The following is an 18,017-nucleotide window of genomic DNA, read 5'->3' on the forward strand; positions in this document are numbered from 1 at the left end:
ATGCACAAAAAAATTGTAACCAACCGACACACTGTATGTACGTGATTGGAAGATGGTTTTTTATGTTTTATGTTTGTTTGTGTAGGTTTGTCCAAAAATAAAAAATTAAAAAAGCCACCTCAGCCAGTGATTTCATTGCTCGCTGAAGCAATTTAGTGTTGGCAGTCTTTTCAGCACCACGGGCAGCGACTCTCCGCTTGGGTGCACCTAGGCTCAGCTAGATGACTTTCAGGTGCCTCTTGGGCTGGGACCCAGCAGATTTTAATCACATGAGTACAATGGTCACAAGTGAAAAAGTTAGTCCCAAGTCGCTTTTTTCAGTGCCGTTGTAACTTTGGACCGTCACTAAATGAGAGTTTTATTTTATAGATCGGCGATGCTCAAATGCCCCCAAATTGTCAGATGTTTCTGTCGGTCTACTTCCTTGCCCTTTTTTTTTTACCTATTCCAACATTTACAGCAGTGTCTTTCAACCTTGTTAAGATGTCTGAACTCAGAATTCCCCAGCTTGTCATTTTATTCCTCCCATTTCCTTACAGCAGAGAGATTGCAAAGGCATACAATAGGGACAGGCTTAAAAAGCCACGCCTTATCACCAGGGAATAATGGGAGTTGAGAAGTTGACCGATCTTAAAGGTGCCAAGAAACTCTGCTCTCCACACAAATTTTGAATTAAAAGTACCCCGTCCCTCAGGAAGAAAATGAATGACCAGACGAGGCGACTTTTCTTTTTAATTTTTAATTCAACTTTTTACAGGAAGAAATCCTCAAGAGGTCCAAAAACTTAAAAAAGAGAGAAAGAGAGCACGCTACAAATAGTTTGGGAACAAAAAACCGCTGTGAAGAAAACGTGTTCTGGTTGAAAGACCAAAGTTCGCTGGGACGTGTTCTAGAAATATATATATATATATATTGCACCCCCAGAAAAAACTGTTTAGGGGAGAAACAGGGTTATATCGAACACGGAGCAAACACCCACTTAGATACCAGAGAGGAAAAAACAGGGGTACAAAGGATCACCCTAAAAGTTGGAAGTCGCAGAACGAATTAAAATGCTTCCAGAAGTCTGGAAATGCCACGAACCCCATTTCTCAACTTGGAAAAATAAAACAAATGCAAGTATTGCCTTATGACCCCAGGAAGAGATAAAAAGATACAGTACAACAAAGGGTTCAACAGCCCCCCTCCCCGATATCCCACCCTCCTCCTGTGAAAAAGAAGGCCAAAACCTCTGGCTGGTTGGATGACCTCTGGGAATCCCAAAATGGCCAGCGTGGTTAATTTTTAAAACCCTTTTAAAAAGGCACGATATTCTTTATTGTTTTGCTTTCTTTCTTTCTTTCTTTCTTTCTTTCTTTCTTTCTTTCTTTCTTTCTTTCTTTCTTTCTTTCTTTTTCTTTCTTCTTTCTTTCTTTTTTTTTGGCAGGGAGGTGAGATTTGAGACGACGGGAGGGGAGCTGCCATGAAAGTTTTTAAAAATTAATTTTAAAAAATCAATTTTAAAAAATTCACCCATTTCCCCCCAATCTGTTCTCAATCTGTCCATCGTTCCTGGTGTGTTCTTGAGTTGTGCGGTTCCTTTGGGGGAGACCCTTTCATAGTGGGTTATTGTGCAAGTTAGGCTCACCCTCGTCCTCTCATGAGGACTACAAACTTGTCTAGTTTCTCAAAAAAGAAATGGAACATTTAAGCTGTTCTCTTTCGTTCACAAGATTAGTTTTGAGGATGTTTCTTCCCATCTGGCAGATTTGATCACGATGGGAGGTGGGCTTATTAACAATGGCTTGTTCAAATAATCCTGGTTAAAAGTGGCAACTCCATCTTGGCTTAAGTAAACCCATTGACTTTCTGGTTTTTTTTGGGGGGAGGTAAAACTTTTGAATGCACGGTGCCTGATTATATTCTGCATAGATATTACACAGCTCGCTTCCTGCTTGGAGACGCGAACGGTTTTACAACACTAGAACTGAGGAAATTGAGCTTCCATATTTAGTGGCAGTCTACCAGGATAAAGACACTTAGTGGTTGTTTTCTCATCATGAATATTGGTTTTTTTTTTTTTCAGGAGGATGCATCTAAATCTGATGGCTGCAGAAGGAGGGTAGGCTTCAACTTCCAGCATTCCCCAGCCAGTCATTACTCTCCTATAATCCCCTTCCACTGCAATCCCTCTGTTCTGGGAAGAGGGTGGGTGGGAAAAAACAACACGGGCGTGGCTGGCTGGGGAATTCTGGGAAGTCCACCCATCTGAAATGTGCAAAATTGGGAATTGTGGATTGAAAGACAAACCCACATAAAGTTTGGATGCCATTCCAAGCTACAGAAAACAGAATTAAATTCGGTTTTTAGATCTATCCTTATTCTGCCTTTTTTGTTTTTGCTTTTAGGGAGAGGAACAGAGGACACCAATTTTGCATTGGTCATAATTCAAGGCTTTGGACGTTAACCAGAGTGAAAGATAAACTAGGCCTAGAGTTATATGCTGGGGGAAGAGTGTGATTTTTTTTTTAAGAAAAAGCCCAGAACAATAGAAACGGCACAATTTGTCTAGATTTGGCACCAACCAACACCCACTTCAGATAAAATGTGTTTTTGGAGTAGAAAAAAACATCTTATTGCCTTCATTTTGATTTTTTGTTTTGTAAATTCCCACTATCTACAGTTTGGGAAACTCAGCTTCTCTTTTGGGGTGTCTTGAGCCCGGGAAGCAAACTATAAAAATCGTTTTGGTTTTACAGTGTGTAAACTGGCTTTTTTGGGGTGGGGGTGGGATCTTCCCAAGGCCACCACAGCCTCAGCACAATTTTTTAATAATTGGATCGCATGGAGAGATCTCCCTTCTTGTCCAAAATAGCGAACTATCCCTGAACTGATCGGTGAGGGCACTTGTTGTGAACGCTCGGTAAAAGTCCAGAAAAGTGGCGTGCTCCCAACCATAGAGAGAGAGGAAGAAAGAGGGGCACTTTCACTTTTTAGCACAACTAGGACGTTGGGGGGGGGGGCAGGTGGCCCCTTAAATTCAAGACAGCATACAAATGAAATTAAAAGGCGAAAGTCTCCTGTAATATTAGCAGCCATTGCTCTCTACTCTCCCTTTCTCTCCAGGCGCTCATTTCCCCCCCATCCCACTTATTTTCAAATCAAAGAACATGCAGATATCTACCTGGATTCGGGCAGAAAAATCCATTCCCTTGGCCTGCACTGAACTGACCAGATGTTAAAACATCTGGTGTTAAAACATCTGGTGGGGGGGAGAGGGTTCCAACGCAGGAACCCCTGAGAAAGGGGAGGGCAGGTGTGAGACGGGGGGAAAAACTCTGTTCCACAACGCAGGAGAAAAAGTAACCTTTGTGTCCCCTAGTACACAGTAAGGGAGTTTAACAGCCCTAAAACGTTCCCCTCAAAGCTGGATCTGTTGGGATCCAAGCATTCTCCCCCCAACACCTATATCCCGTGATATGGGGCAGCAACCCCACTGGTTATGGGTCAGAGCAACGCCTCCTGCAGGGATTGCACCGGTGGTTGAATTGCTTGAGTGGGATGCTGCAAAAGGAAAGCTGCAATTTTCCGTGCAACCTTTCCCCTCCTCGGGAGGTTATGGGGCTGTGGCTGGCTCTGTGCAGGATGTGGGGTGAGGCTTTGGCACTGAGCAGGAGGCAGGGTGGCTACTAGCGGGCTGGGGAATGAACCCAAAGGGATTTTTTCCTGGATCAGACTTAAAATTTTGCTCCTGAGAGGAGAGAAACCTTCAACCTTGTTAGCAAACAATCAGAGTTTGTCCCAGTCCCAACGCTGACGCTATTCCGGAATAACGGACTACATGCATGCGACACTATTCCAGAATAACGGACCACACACATGCAACACTATTCCAGAATAACTGACCACATCAATGCGACCCTATTCTGGAATAACGGACGCCATGCACGTGACATTATTCTGGAATAACAGACCATGTGCATGCAACACTTCTGGAATAACGGACCCCTCGCACGTGACGCTATTTTGGAAGAATGGACCCCACGCGCATCTCAACCACCACCATCCCCTCATGGCTCGTAAAGAGGGTCCCTTGGAATGCAGAGCAAGGACTGAGAAAGTTGGGAGCGTGTCCCCTGCCCAGCCTTTTTCTTAAAGGGGAACTGGGCTCTTTTTTGGCAACAGCTTCCTCCCACGTCCGTGCTCCCAGAGAGAAGAATCAGTACCCAAAGACATGCACATTTAACATCTACCTAGAAAAGTTCTTGGAGGAAATGTGAGATGATTAGAAAAATGAACCAAACCAAAAAGTCCGTCGTTTTGGGACGAGCTGTGGGGGTTCTTGCAGTAGAAAAGGAAGAGAGGAGAGCGTTACCCTCCCTTGCCCCGAGCTGAGACAGGACCCGTCTGGATTCGAAGTGCTTTGCTGACACGGTTGCTCTCCAAAGCATCCCGCTTAACGTCTCTCTCTCTCTCTCTCCTGCTTGTGGCAACCAGGACCAGAGACAAGATAAAGGTTCTTTGGTGCTTTGTCCAGTTCCCGTTTACCAAATCCAGACCGCAACCGGAGGGCGTCCCGTTGAGCAAGAAACAAATCTGGAAGCTGAACGGCAGCCAACTCGCCATGGGACAACTCAACAAATACAAAAGTTAATTTCGACGGATCCGTGGCGCATAATAACAAAAGAAAGTCATTGCAGAAATACGGGAGTTACAAAAATTTCGACAAAAACATGGCTGCCGATCACAAAGTAACGGAGCGATAGGACTGACGCCTTGTTGAATTGTCCTGAGTTTTCCCACGATGTGTTGGGTTGTCCTAGACTGCCTGGAAGATCCGCGTACGAAGCAATTCCGGCTACTCCGGCATCTACGAGGCCGAGCTGATCGAATCCGAGTGGAACGTGACGTATCCCGAGGAGGCCGAGGGCGAGCTCAAGAAACTGCTGGTGCTCCCTTTGCTTCCGTTTTTCTGCAGGTTGTCTTGCCCTCTCCAAGAGGGGCTCAGCCCTGCTCGGAAACATTCGGTCTTGGAGCAGCTCCTGATCATCGGACAGTCCTCCGTGCCGGGACTCTCGCAGAGTTCGACGTGAATCTGTTTGTGGCAAGGCGTGTCCAAGCTCCCTTTGGGGAAAAGGATCCGAGAGTCCTCCTGGGCCGGGAGAAGGACCGGTACGGCCAGAGAACTCCCTCGTCCTTGGACTGAGATGCTTCGCAAGACTTGAGGCTCTCGTTCGAAAGTTGTCAGAGGGAAGTCTCGGAGAACCGTGGCGGTCGAACGGCGTGGAAAGGCATCTGGGAGGAGAGAGACAGAGGCCGAGCGCACCGGCGGTCTCCTCAGGGTAGGGCTGGGAACGTCCTCTTTGCTGAAGCACTTGTAGCCTCCCTGCTGGTGGAGGTCTTCGCAGGAGAAGGGCTTGAGGGATAACGGGCTCTCAGCCGACTTCCGGCGCTTCCGGTGGGGACGCCGTTCCTCCTGGTAGGATAGGCCGCTGGTCCTCCGCCGGTCATAGCGAGGCTGAGGGAGGAGCAGGCTTGCCAGTTCGGCGGTGATGTCCTCTCCTGCCACCCAGTGCTGAAAGTAGGCCGAAATCTGGCTGGTGGTCCAAATCTCAGTTTCGTCGTGCGAGAAACGCCTGGTCGGAGGGACCTGCAGGAGAGCAAGAAAAACCGCCATTTAATTTTTTTTTTAAAAAATTAAACATTCTACCTTGTCTATCCTGACAGCGAGAACAATTAGTCAGTGCCTCCAGAAGTTGTGGGGGCTCCATCTCTGGAGGTTTTCAAAAAGAGACTGGACAACCATTTCTCCTACTTGAGCAGGGGGTTGGACTATAGCACCTCCGAGGTCCCTTCCAACTCTGTCATCTCTCTATATAAAAGCAAAATACCCCTCACGCATCATCACAAAATCTCCAGAAACGCCAAGCCCACAAATTTGAAATTTGGCCCGTATGTTCCTCTTGGCTTCTAGGGGCTCCCTAAGAAAGGATTTTTCCAAATGACCCTCAGAGCATTTAGACAGAGTATTTCCATTATTATTATTATTATTATTATTATTATTATTATTATTATTATTATTATTATTATTATTATTATTATTAGGCTCTGATGCTCAGTTCTACTCCTCCTCCCCACCTGAAAAGAAATCTCTTCCAAAGGCAAAACACAAGCAGAGGAGTTTCGGTTCCAGTTTCACAGCACCAAGCAGGCTCCTTGCTGTCTCCTCCTTGCTCACACAGCAAATACTGTTTCTTTTTCCAAACAGCCCTCAACTCTCTCTCACACACCGACAGGACGCTAGCCAGGTGAATACCAATGGATGCTGGTAGGCAGAGGCAGAAATTTCCCCCCCTTATTTTCTTCTCCAAAAACTAAGCCCCACCACATAGTTTCACAGCGAAGCACATGGGTATAGAGCTAGCGGTTGAGGCTGATGGGAACTCTAGTCCAGCACTATCTCCCATAGTTAAATTCATTGTGGATACGAGTGAAGACTAATTAGCACGTGGGAAATGCACTCTGCGACAGCAAGTGAGCAGGTCGCTTTAGAGTGGGACTCCCTCAGTATACCTTAGATAAAGTACACCGGAAATCAATAACGGGGTGAGGACTGTTTACCTGCTGGAAATTTGGATCCAACCTCGTGGGAACGGGCTTCCTTTTTACACACTACAGAAACGAGAACGGCCAAACCTTGGTCCCATCGTTCCCGAGGCCAGCCTGCTCACCTGGAGATACTGCATTTTGTCCTCCGAGACGGGCTTCGTGGCGTAGACCTGAGGGATCCCTCGCTCCAGGGCCGACAGGTCATAGCTGGTGATCTGGTCCACCGTGAGAACGTCGCCCGAGAGGCTGTCGGGAAAGGTTGGCGAGTACATCGCGTCCGTGGAGACCGGCCGGCCCAAGCTGGTCTCTTTGGTTCCCAAGGTCGACAAGAGAGGGCAGGGGATAAACAGGGAGAGAGTCAGGGTCTTCCCAGTTCCCGCGACGAGAACTTTGGCAAGTTCTGAAAGTACAATTCTTCCGCCGTTGCCATTACAGCCGAAGAAACTAGGGAGGGTCCCTTTGTCAACTCGTAAAATATTTCGATTGTCTTTTTAGAGTTGCCACAGAAAGGGAGGGGGGAAAGAGCAGTGCGGCAGCTTGCAAACCGGAAGTGCATTCCATAAATGTTTTCAAAGATAGCAACTAGGTGACCGAAGTTTCTGCCAAGCTAAAATTCTAACTGGAGAGGTGATGATTGATGACTCTGGGCTATGGATGGGTCTCATTGGAGAATATGATTTATGACACACCCAGGAGTTGGGGGGAAAACCAGGGTCAAGGGTGACAATGAATGACGTGTCTCAGAGTCGGCTGCACCCAGGCAGTGCCAGCATGTTAACTCCCAATAAATCTTTTTGAAGTTTTGGAAGTTTGGCTCGAGACTCGTGATTTAAATAGGGGTTACTACCAGAATCCTGCCACCCTTCTGTTTATCTACCTGCTTTGCCGCTGAGGGCTACACGGTCTCTTATCTAATCATTCCATTGGCCGCGTCTCCAAAGCTGGGAGCACCTGTACTGAAGTGTAGTCGAAGTACCCCCACCTGTACTTGAGGTACCCCACCCCCTGGGAATGGCACCTGCTCACCTTCTCCGCCGTCGTTGGACATGATGGCCACGCACTTCTCCCAGACCGAGCGGACATCGGCCCGGTAGCGATCGCAGGCCCAAAGGAACAAGGGCAGGAGAAGGGACTGGGCCACGGAGCACCAGAGGATGCACAGGATCATCCAGTCGTGGGCCACGTCCGACTTCAGGCTGGCAAAACTCACCACCTGAACAGGAGAGGCGTGGCACTAAGGCAGGGCCCCCCCAAAACGTGGCCACTTTAAGACTTGTGGACTTCAACTCCCAATTCTGGCAGTTGAAGCCCACAAGTCTTAAAGTGGCCAAGTTTGGAGACCTCTGGACTAAGGGAAGCAAACTTCGAATCCATTCTAATAAGACAGGCTGAAATGATGAATCAATTATCAATTCTAATTTCCTTTCTCCCTCCCTCCCTCCCTTCCCCTCCCCTTCTATTTCCTCCCTTCCTCCCTCCCCTTTCTTATTTTTTTATAAACACTTCAAGGTCCAAATATACCTAATACTCTTTCCTCCTCCTCTTTTACACACAACAACAACCCTGCCAGGTGGGCTGGGCTGAGAGAGTAACTGGCCCAAGGTGACCCAGCTGGCTTTTATCCACAATGCACTGCAATCGAATCAATCTAAACAATAAGGGAGGCTATAAATGTTGCCTCTGTCATCTATCATCTCTCTCTCATCTATCTGTGTCCATCCATCCATCCATCATCTCTCTCCCTCACATCTCTCTTTCTCTCTGTCTATCCCTCCATCCATATCTATCTATCTATCTATCTATCTATCTATCTATCTATCTATCTATCTATCTATCTATCTATCTATCTATCTATCTACCGTGTTTCTCATATAATAAGGCCGGGTCTTATTTTTTTTTGAGCCCCGAAAAAATGGCTAGGCCGTCTTTTCGGGGGGTGACTTAATTCCCCCCCCCTTGCATCTTCAGGCGGGCGGGCGGCGATGGCTTGGATGTTGACCTCGGCGTTGGTGGGGCACTTCATATCGGGGTCAACGCAGGCAGCACCATATCCGGGTGTGCAACAAAAGTACCGGGTGTGCAGCAAGCCCCCCACCATTCCCCCCCATTTCGCATGTTTTAATATAGGCCTTAATTTGGGGGGAGGGGCTTAATTTCATTTCATGCCTATAAAACATGCTGGGACTTCCTATTGGGGGAGGCCGTATTGTTGGAGAAACAGGGTATCTATCTATCTATCTATCTATCTATCTATCTATCTATCTATCTATCTATCTATCTATCTATCTCTCTATCATCTCTCTCTCTCCTCTGTCTCTATCTATGTCTATCCCTCTCTCTCTCCCACTATCCATCTGTTCTGTGTCTCTTTGGCAGGAGACACCCGATTCTCCTCCAATGTCTCTGCTTGGGGGCACCAACACCTCCGTCCAAATGACCCCACCCTAAGTTAGACTGTTGCCAGCAACCACAACCACCCCACTCCTGCCCCACCAATGTTACCAAGACAGGAAACCCCATCAGGAAATCGTAGAGGAAAACGATGCCGGTGATCAGGTAGGTGATCTGGAGAGAAGTCTTGATGGGTTCGGATCCGTCGATGGAGGAGCGGCGCTTGCCCTGGGCGTCCTCCACCACGATGGTGGGCACGTTGAACTTGTTCTTGTCCAGGTTGTTGCCCGCTTGGATGGAGAAGGTCTGGAAGAGGGCGATGGCCACGCAGACCACTCCCATGGCCACGCTGCCGCTGATGAGGAGCAGGAAGCAGACGCCAAAGCCGAGACCGATTTCCGTGACGATGAAACGGCAGTCGCTGGCGTAGAACCTCTCGGTGGTGTCGTGCCAGCCCACGGCGGGCAGCGTGGAGAGGATGAAGGAGACCATCCAGATGCCCATCACCGTGTGGACCGCTTGCTTCTTGGTATTGCTCAATCTGCAGGAAGGGAAAAGAGGCCCCCCCCCCGGTTAGGTCAGGGGTCTCCACACTTGGCCACTTTTGCTAGAATTGCTCGATGATATAACGCATTCCTTTTGATGTGCATCCCCGCTGTATGCCTGCTTACTCTCTTGTGGTCCCGTCCTCTGCAATCGCTCCAGCCTAGGCTGCCTAAGGAATTCAGGGAGTCCGATGGATGGATGAACAGATTAATGGACGAATAGATGAATGGACGGATAGATGGATGGACAAATGGAAAGATGAATGGAGAAATGGATGGATGGATGGACGGATGAATAGATAGATGATGGATCAAATAAATGAATGGATGGACAGATGAAAAGATGGAGGAACAGATGGGTAGACAGATATATAGATGGATGAGTGAATGGACAGATGATGGATGGACAGACGGATGAAGATTTGAAGAGTTGGATGGACGAAGAGATGGATAGGCAGATGAATGGATGGATAGGTGGATGGAGAGATGAATGCATAGATCATGGATGATGGGTTGAAGGAGAGATTGATCTGGGAAAGATTCATCTACCTAACTCCTTGGATCCATTTCCTTCAGGAGCTGAAGGTGGCCTCCTCAGCATTTCTCCTCCTCTTTCTCCCCCCCTCCCACCCCCGAGCTCCCACCTGTAGTTAACTGGCCAACGGACCATCCACATCCGGTGATAGGAGAGCGAGGTGACGGAGAAGCAGGTGGCCAACGTCAAGGTGTAGAAGGTGGAGACGAAGACTTTGCAGAGGCCCTCGTTCCACTCGTAGTCCGAGTGCTGCTGGCGCAGCTGGATGACCGAGTACATGGTGATGGGCACGGAGATGTTGAGGATGTGGGTCCCCGCCAGGGTGCAGATGAGGAACTCCAGCGGCTTCCATTTCTTCTGCTTGGCGCTGATGCTCAGGATGCCCCAAGCGTTGGCCAGCACCGCCAAGCCTGAGCAGACCAGCCAGGCCACCGCGTTGTTCTGCAGGCTCCGTTCGTGGTTCATGGTGGAGGGCAGGGCGCCCGCCAGCCGGGGAAGAGGCCAGGTGAGGATGGCGAACCAGGAAGGGGGCGGGCAGGGGAGGCATCCTATCAGAGAGGCAGCGCCATCAGGGGTGGGTCAGAGGAGGCGGCGCCCCCCACCTGCGCACCGACAAGCCGGGGTTGATGGACATCGTGTGGTGGCCCATGTTCCTGGAAGGGAAGAACCGTCCAATTCAATTCAATTCAATCATTTAATAAATTTAACAATTTAACTTAGCTAATTTAATTAATTTAAATTTTATTCTATTGCATTGTATTTTGTTTTATTATTGTATTTTTCATTATTTTATTTTAATTTAGTTTTTAAAGTTTTATTGTTTTGTTTTATTTTTTAAATTTATGTCTTGAAAAACATGGACAATCCAAGAAGCTCTGAGTTTTCCTGGTCTCTTTTCTTGGTTTCTTCCTGGCAGGTTTTGTCCTCCAAGCTGCAAATCCATCTTTTCGCTCTCACCCCTTCCAAACACCCATGTCATTTTATTTTAATTTAATTTATTCAATTCTTGTTTATTATATTAACATTCTCGTGGTTTCTGCATTTCTGCCTTGCCTCTTGGCTTGGGAAAAATTAAGTACTTATTATTTATGTATTGTTTATTATTAAATTTATTAAAAGAAGTGCACAATCCAAAAAGCTGCCGCAGTTTTCCTCTCCCGTCACCATCGCTTCTTCCTTGGGTGCTGTGAACCTTCAAGACACAAATCAATCTTTTTGCTCCCCCTCTCCAAACACGGGCGTAATTTTTATATATTTACATATAAATTACATATAATATAGTAATACAATATAGTGTAGTATAGTAGTATAATGCAAAATAATATAGTATAGTATAATACAATACAATATAATAATATAGTAGTGTAGTATTGTCAGTGTACTGCAATATAATATAATGTAATGTAGTAGAGTAGTATAATGTTTATATACACACACACACATACATACACACAATATGATATATAGATAGATATACTTCATATAGATATAGACAGATATAGATGGATAGATAGAGATAGAGATAGATGGATAATATAGATGGATAGATAGATACAGATATATCTTACAGATAGATAGATACAGATATATCTTATTCACTAAATACCATTTCTGATCGTTTCTGCATTTTTGCCTTGCCTTCTCAACCTGGGAGATAAAAAGGGAAATCGCTTCCAACCTCGGAAGAAATATTTCTTGCCCTCCTCCAATTTAATGTTTCATCTGCCACGTTTCCGGCAGCTGTAACTGAGGCTAACTAAAAATGTCGTTATTTCCTTTCCTCTCCTTTTTTTTTCCTTAAAAAAAATAAAAGCGGTGCATTTCCCAAAAATGGAGGGGAAAATAAAATAAAATAAAATAAAAGCAAGCCACCGCCCGAAGGCTTTTATTCTTCCTGGCTTGGCTGGGCTTTTGGGCTGCAGCGGCTCCAAGCAAAACAACAAAGCAAATTCTCCAAGGAATTTGTGGAGAGAAACGGCCAGAAATAGAAGCTGCTCTCCTCAGATATCACGTTTATTCTCTCTGCTTCTCGGTTTTTTTTTTTTTAAAAAAAACATTCCTCCCCACAATTTTGCATGCGGATAGTCCTCGATTTACGACCACAATGGGAGCCAGAAGTAAGCCGTTAAACGAGTCGCTGCCGATTTCACAAATTTGTCTGCGGTGGTTGTAATGTGAACCGCCCTGGTCGTTAAGCGAATCATGCAGTCGTTGAGCAAACCCCAGCTTACCCCCCTTTGCTTGTCGGAGCCCCCCCTTGGTGGGGGTCACATGACCCCCGGGATAAATTCATGCCGGTAGCCAAAGTGTCCTCATCTGGATTACATGACTGCCGGGGACGCTACGTCATAAGTGCGAGGACCTGTTACAGGCCACTTTCCCCGCCCAGTGACAGAGGGTTTAAAGACAGCCTTAGAGAATACAAGCGGTCCTCAAATTGCAGCCATTCATTTAATGAGGCTCCAAAGTTACAACAGCACTGGGAAAAAAGGGGGGTTTGGGACCGTGTTTTTTCATACTTACGACCGTGATAGAAATCCAAACGCTTGGCCGCCGGTTCCTATTTAAGTGAGATCCCTGTTAAGTTAGGAACACGGTCATTAAGCGAGTCTGGCTCCCCCATGGACCAAAGGGGATTGTGTGACTCCGGGACAATGCGACCCATCATAACTCCGAGTCAGTGGCTGAGTGTCTGAATTTTGATCATGTGCAACAGTCGTAAGTGTGAAATGCTCCTCAATTCCTTTTTTTTTTGAATAGTCACTAAATGAACTCCTTGTAAGTCGGGGACCACCTGTATTTTTTTTAAAAATCTGATTTTTTTGAAATGAAACCACAACGGGGCAATGTTGTGCCACGGGTTGTTTGCTGAATTTTAGGTGCCTTTTCGACAAAAAGTTCATGGCGCGACAACGGAGAAAAATGATTATTTTTGAAAAATTATTATTTTCCAAAGCAAAGACAAGACCACCACCCCCCAAAAAAAAATTCCTTCTAGAAAAGGAAGATCATCCCCCCACCTCCCAATTTACTCCCATCAATGTTCACCCTTTAAAGGAAAAAAACAACAACCTGCCTTCCATTTTTAAACAAATGTCCGGATTGGCCTTAACTGTGGTCTCTCTCTCTCTCTCTTTTTTAAACGAAACATTAAATCAGACCAAGGCAGAATATTAGCACATCCTGGCGGGTTGGTTTTAATCCCAGTTTCCTGAACAAGCCATAATGACTTTGTTCTGTAAAAATGACTTTTTACTACAAGCCGCAATAAATGAAAAGCCGTGCAACCTTTCCGGGGATTTATTTCCAAATAGATAAAAGCAGCGGTAGATTTAACTTCCATTCGGATTAAATTTTAATTTGCGTTCCATATAATTAATAGCATTACGCCCTGTGCCGCATTTACCGATTTGGGGTCTGTGCCAGAATGTAATCTCTGGTTTAGGAATAATAGCCTGCGAGGAAGCAGCCAGCCCCCCCGTTCAAATCCTCCCCCTAAAATCAATCTATCTATCTATCTATCTATCTATCTATCTATCTATCTATCTAATCTATCTAATCTATCTATCTATCTATCTATCTATCTATCTATCTATCTATCTATCTAATCTATCTATCTATCTATCTATCTATCTATCTATCTATCTATCTATCTATCTTCCATCATCATTATCTATCTCTATCTGTTATCTCTCTCGCCTACCTACCTATCATCCATCCATCATCTTTATCAATTCTATCTAACTCCTATCTTTCTTTCTCTCCTCTTTCTTTCTCTCCATCTTGTTTCTCTCTCTCACACACACACATCTGTTCTATCTGTATCTATAATCTTTTTCTCCTCTTTCCATCTCTATCACCATCTCTCTCTCTCTCATCTCTCTCTCTCTCTCTCTCTGATCTTTCTCTCATCTGTCTCTGTCCTTCCATCCATCCATCCATCCATCCATCCTCTCTCCATCTCTACCTCTTTCTCTCTCATTCCATCTCTTCCTCTCTCCATCTCCCTATCTCTCCATTTCTTCATCTCTCTCTCTTTCTCTCATTCCACCTCTCTTTCTCTCTCCTTCTCTCTCTCGGGGGCAGCCTCGCAGAGCATCCGTGCAAAAAGCCGGCAGCTTCAGCAGCGTCGGGAGAAAAGTGCCAAAAAAATACGACAGAAGTTGGTTTAAGATTTAATTGGGAGCGACAACTAAGCCAGCTCCGTTTTTTCGGTTGGCACAGCCATTTTAAGGCACGGCTGAAGATCTTCCCCGCAGTTTATTAGCCCAGTGGGTTGAAAACAGCTGGAATGAAATTGCTCAGATGTGGGTGGATTCGGCAGGAGGAAGAGCCCTGCTCCAGCCGGGAAAATAAATAACTTTTTTTTTAAAAAAGGGACTGTATTTTTTTACTTTAAGTACAGCAATATAGATAATCCTCGACTTACGACCAAAACCAAGGGCAGAATTGCCATTGCCAAGCAAGGCGGTGGCTCAGGGAGTCAGGCCCGATTTGATGACTTTTCTCTCTTTTTGAAGTCATTTTTATCTGGGCCGTCAACGGTCGCTAAACGAGAGGTTGCCTGTTGCGTGCACTCAAAGGCACATTTTTTAAAAGCGTGGATAGAAAGTCGTAAGTCCCCTTTTCCAGTGCCGTTGTAACGTTTGAACGGTTGCTAAACGAATGTTTGTAAGTGGAGGACTACCTGTTATTTTAAAAAATGGAACGCTTGAGGACTAGTTTCCTTTTTAACAAAAGAAACGCTTCCAAAAGCCCTGCAAAATTGTACTCCCTCTCTCCTTGCCAAGGAGGTTCACCCAACGCACTTGCCTCTAAGCCCAGGTTAAGCTGCACACAAAGACAAGCTGACAGCAAGGGTCAGGCTAGATGACCTCTGGGAACATGCTTCGGGGGGGGGGGGGAAGGTGTGAATAAAGCCCTTTTTAATTTGTACACAATTTCTCTTGCCTAGGCTACCCTTCCCTGGTCTGGCTGCGAATTCGGGGTGGAAACAGCCTGGGAGAAGACTGGATTGAGCTCCTAAAAACACGAATTATGATCACTTATCGGACGGTCGCAAGAGGGGATCGCATGACCCCAGGGACACTGCGACCATCGTAAATACGAGTCAGCTTCCCTTTTGATCACGTGACTGCGGGGATGCTACAACGGTCGTAAGTGTGAAAAAACATAGCTAATATTCATTTAGAATAGAATATAGAATAGAAAATAGGAAATAGAATATATTTTTATTTTTTATTTATTTTATTTTATATTATATAAATAAAATATATAAAATACAGAGAATAGTAGAAATGAAACAAAATAGTCCTGAGTTACTTTATTTAGTGCTGTCCTCACTTTGACCAGACACTAAACGGTTGTAAGTCAAGGACTAACTATGCACATAAAAAGGAATAAAGGAATAATTTAGTCTTGAAATGTGGGGAGGCACTAGGATGGTTTATAATCGCCCAATCAAAAATGTATTGTTTCAGGTAATGCTGTAGTTACAACAGTTCGTTCAGTGACCGCTTCGAATTTACCATGAAACTGGAGGATAAAAAAGTGATTTAGAACCAGTCCTCACACTTACAACCGTTGCCAGGGTCATGAGGTCAGCATTCAGACTCTCGGCTTCAGATTTATGACGGGAGTCACGCGATTCCCCTTTAGTGACCGCCTGGTCAACCAAAGTTAGCAGGGAAGCCCAATTCGCTTAACAACGGCCATGATTCACTTGCAAAAACGGTTGTAAAATGGGCCAAAACTCATTTAACAACCGTCTTGCTTAACAACAGGAATTCCGGGCTCAATTGGGGGGTTGCACGTTGAGGACTGCCTGTGATTCATCTCAACGACTTGCTTCACCAAAAGACGCTAAATGAATACAGGCAGTCCGCGACTTGCAATGATTCATTTAGTGACCACTTGAAGTTACAACGCCCCCCCCAAAAAAGCGACTTAGGATCATTTTTCACGCTTTACGACCGTCGCAGCCTCCCTCACGATCACGCGATCAGAAATTCGGACGCTCGGCAACCGACTCGTATTTACGACAGTCGCAGTGCCCCAGGGGTCCCCTTTGGAGACCTTGTGACGAGCAAAAATCCCGATTCATTTAACAACCGTGTTGGCCACTTAACGGCTGCAGGCGGTTCACTTAACAACCAGAGCAAGAAAATTCATAAAACGAGGCCAAGCAAAACTCACTCAACAGAAGGTCTCGCATAAGAACAGACACTGTCGGGGTCGTAAGTCCAGGCCTACCTTCCAGAATAAAACGTGCAGAACGTGCTTTGTTTTTTAAAAAAGGAGGGGAAAAAAGGGAAATAAAAAAATATTCCACAGAAAATTTGGACTTGGTTTGAAAGCCACGGGCGGAAGGGTGGGGGGGACCAAATCCCAGCCCCCTCCCCTTAAAACTTTGCTCTGCTCATCCCAAAAGCCCATTTTGCTGCCTGAAAACAAAGGGGAGATTCTCTCCGCCCCCCAAACCCCCCCCTCTGCTAACAGGTCTGGTGAATCCTCCCCAAGCAGGAGCAGTCTATCTGCCTGCCCACAGCTGCTATCGAAGGCTGCCCGGCCACTAAATCTAAGCCTGAAAATCTAAACCGCTGCATCTAAAAGAGGGGTTGGGGCTGGGGGGAGCCCCAGGAGCTTCTCAAAATATGGGGGTCCCCGAGTGTCCAAAAGAATCCAGCTGCGATTTGATGGGAGTGGGTGCCTCTTTCTCTCTCTCTATCCATATTGGGCGCATTGGACATTAAAAGGGAGAAATGTTTTAAAAAGTGGGTTGGTTTGACATGGGGGGGGAGGGGACTCCCCTGAAAGGGTCTGGGGGACTCCTGGGGGGTCCCCGCCCCCCCAAACCTCGCACTGGGTCCCATCACTGCTGCATCCTGACACAGTCAGATTAAAGGAGCCTGGCTGCCTTCCCCCCAAAGCCCTTTCTCCAATGCTCCATGAAAACCCCCAACCCGGATCCCCTCCCTGGATGAAACCTCCAGCTGTTGCGATGGCTCCACTCCGGATCCCATGCGCCACGTCCGCACCCAGCACCCCTCCCCACCCGTCCGTGCGACCTGCCCCCCACCCCAAAAGCCAGGAAGCTCCCTTGCAAAATCTCCCCAAAGCGCTCCCCGCAGAGATGCACAGGGGTTGGAAAGGGGCGGGGCCCGGGTCCCCCCTCCCCGTTTCGTAGGGGAGGGGGTCGCCTTGTCCACACCCCCTCCGTGGAGCAGAGGCGCCCCCTCAGCCCCGATCCAAAGCTTTACGTAAGAGAAGCTGCAGCGGAATTTCGCCTGCGAGGATTGGACCCCCTCCCCTTCATCATTGCAGCCCTGGGAGGGCAGCCCCCTCCCTGGGGGAAGGGGCGCCCCACCAAGTGCATTTGGGGAGGGGGATGAGCCCCCTCCCAAGAGGGCGGGTGGGGGACGAACTTCAAGAGCGAAGCTGCATAGGAAGCGGAGAGGAAGCGCTTCATTTGCAACCTTCTGGGGCGGAGCGCGCTTGGCGCCCCCAGCTGCAGAAGGGGGCTCCCGGTTGGGAGATGACGTGGGGGATCCCCGATGGGGAGGGCGGGGAGGGAGGGGCGAGTTGTTGCTGCCCTGCCGGGGGAGGGGAGAAAAGGGTGGCGCCCGCGGGCGCCCCGGCCGCGGGGACTCACCTGGGCGAAGGTGCGCTCCGGTTCCTGCGTCCCGCCGGCTCCAGCGCCGCTGCCTGCGCTCCTGGTCGCCTTGGCCGGGGCTGGGCGGGTCCGGGGCGGGCCAGCGCATGCTTTTGCGGCTCCCTCCCCTCCCCCGGAGAGAGGCAAGCCCCTCCCGCAGGAAGGAGACCCTCCGCCCGCTGGAGGGAAGCTGGGCTGCGGGTCTTGCAAGGGAGGGAGCGCTTGGAAGAGGCGCCCTCGCCCGCCCACCGCCCCCGGCCCTCCGGGATCTGGGGAGGGGAGGGCGCGGGTGGCCCCTCCCCGCTTG

The 18,017-nt window shown here is 47.5% G+C and overlaps 1 protein-coding gene across 2 annotated transcripts; it reads right to left on the reverse strand.

Moving 5' to 3' along the window:
• Nucleotides 1-720: 720 nt before the first annotated feature.
• Nucleotides 721-17,920, reverse strand: GPR153 (G protein-coupled receptor 153). 2 transcript variants are annotated; one of them, XM_026685602.2, is made up of 6 exons: nt 17,711-17,920; nt 10,169-10,712; nt 9,091-9,520; nt 7,615-7,801; nt 6,711-6,895; nt 721-5,629 (listed from the first exon to the last, which is right to left on the reverse strand). In XM_026685602.2, the coding sequence occupies exons 2-6, from the start codon at nt 10,522-10,524 to the stop codon at nt 4,850-4,852; spliced, it is 1,938 nt and encodes a 645-aa protein (XP_026541387.1). In that variant the 5' UTR covers nt 10,525-10,712; nt 17,711-17,920; the 3' UTR covers nt 721-4,849. The 2 variants fall into 2 exon arrangements, with proteins under 2 accessions (XP_026541387.1, XP_087800660.1); XM_087944534.1 differs by lacking the exon at nt 17,711-17,920 and adding an exon at nt 11,666-13,035.
• Between the last annotated feature and the right edge of the window lie 97 nt (nt 17,921-18,017).

Source organism: Notechis scutatus, chromosome 16, assembly GCF_049901735.1.
Source record: "Notechis scutatus isolate UNSWTSFEM ecotype Mainland chromosome 16, rNotScu1.2, whole genome shotgun sequence".
NCBI classification, from domain to species: Eukaryota; Metazoa; Chordata; class Lepidosauria; order Squamata; family Elapidae; genus Notechis; species Notechis scutatus.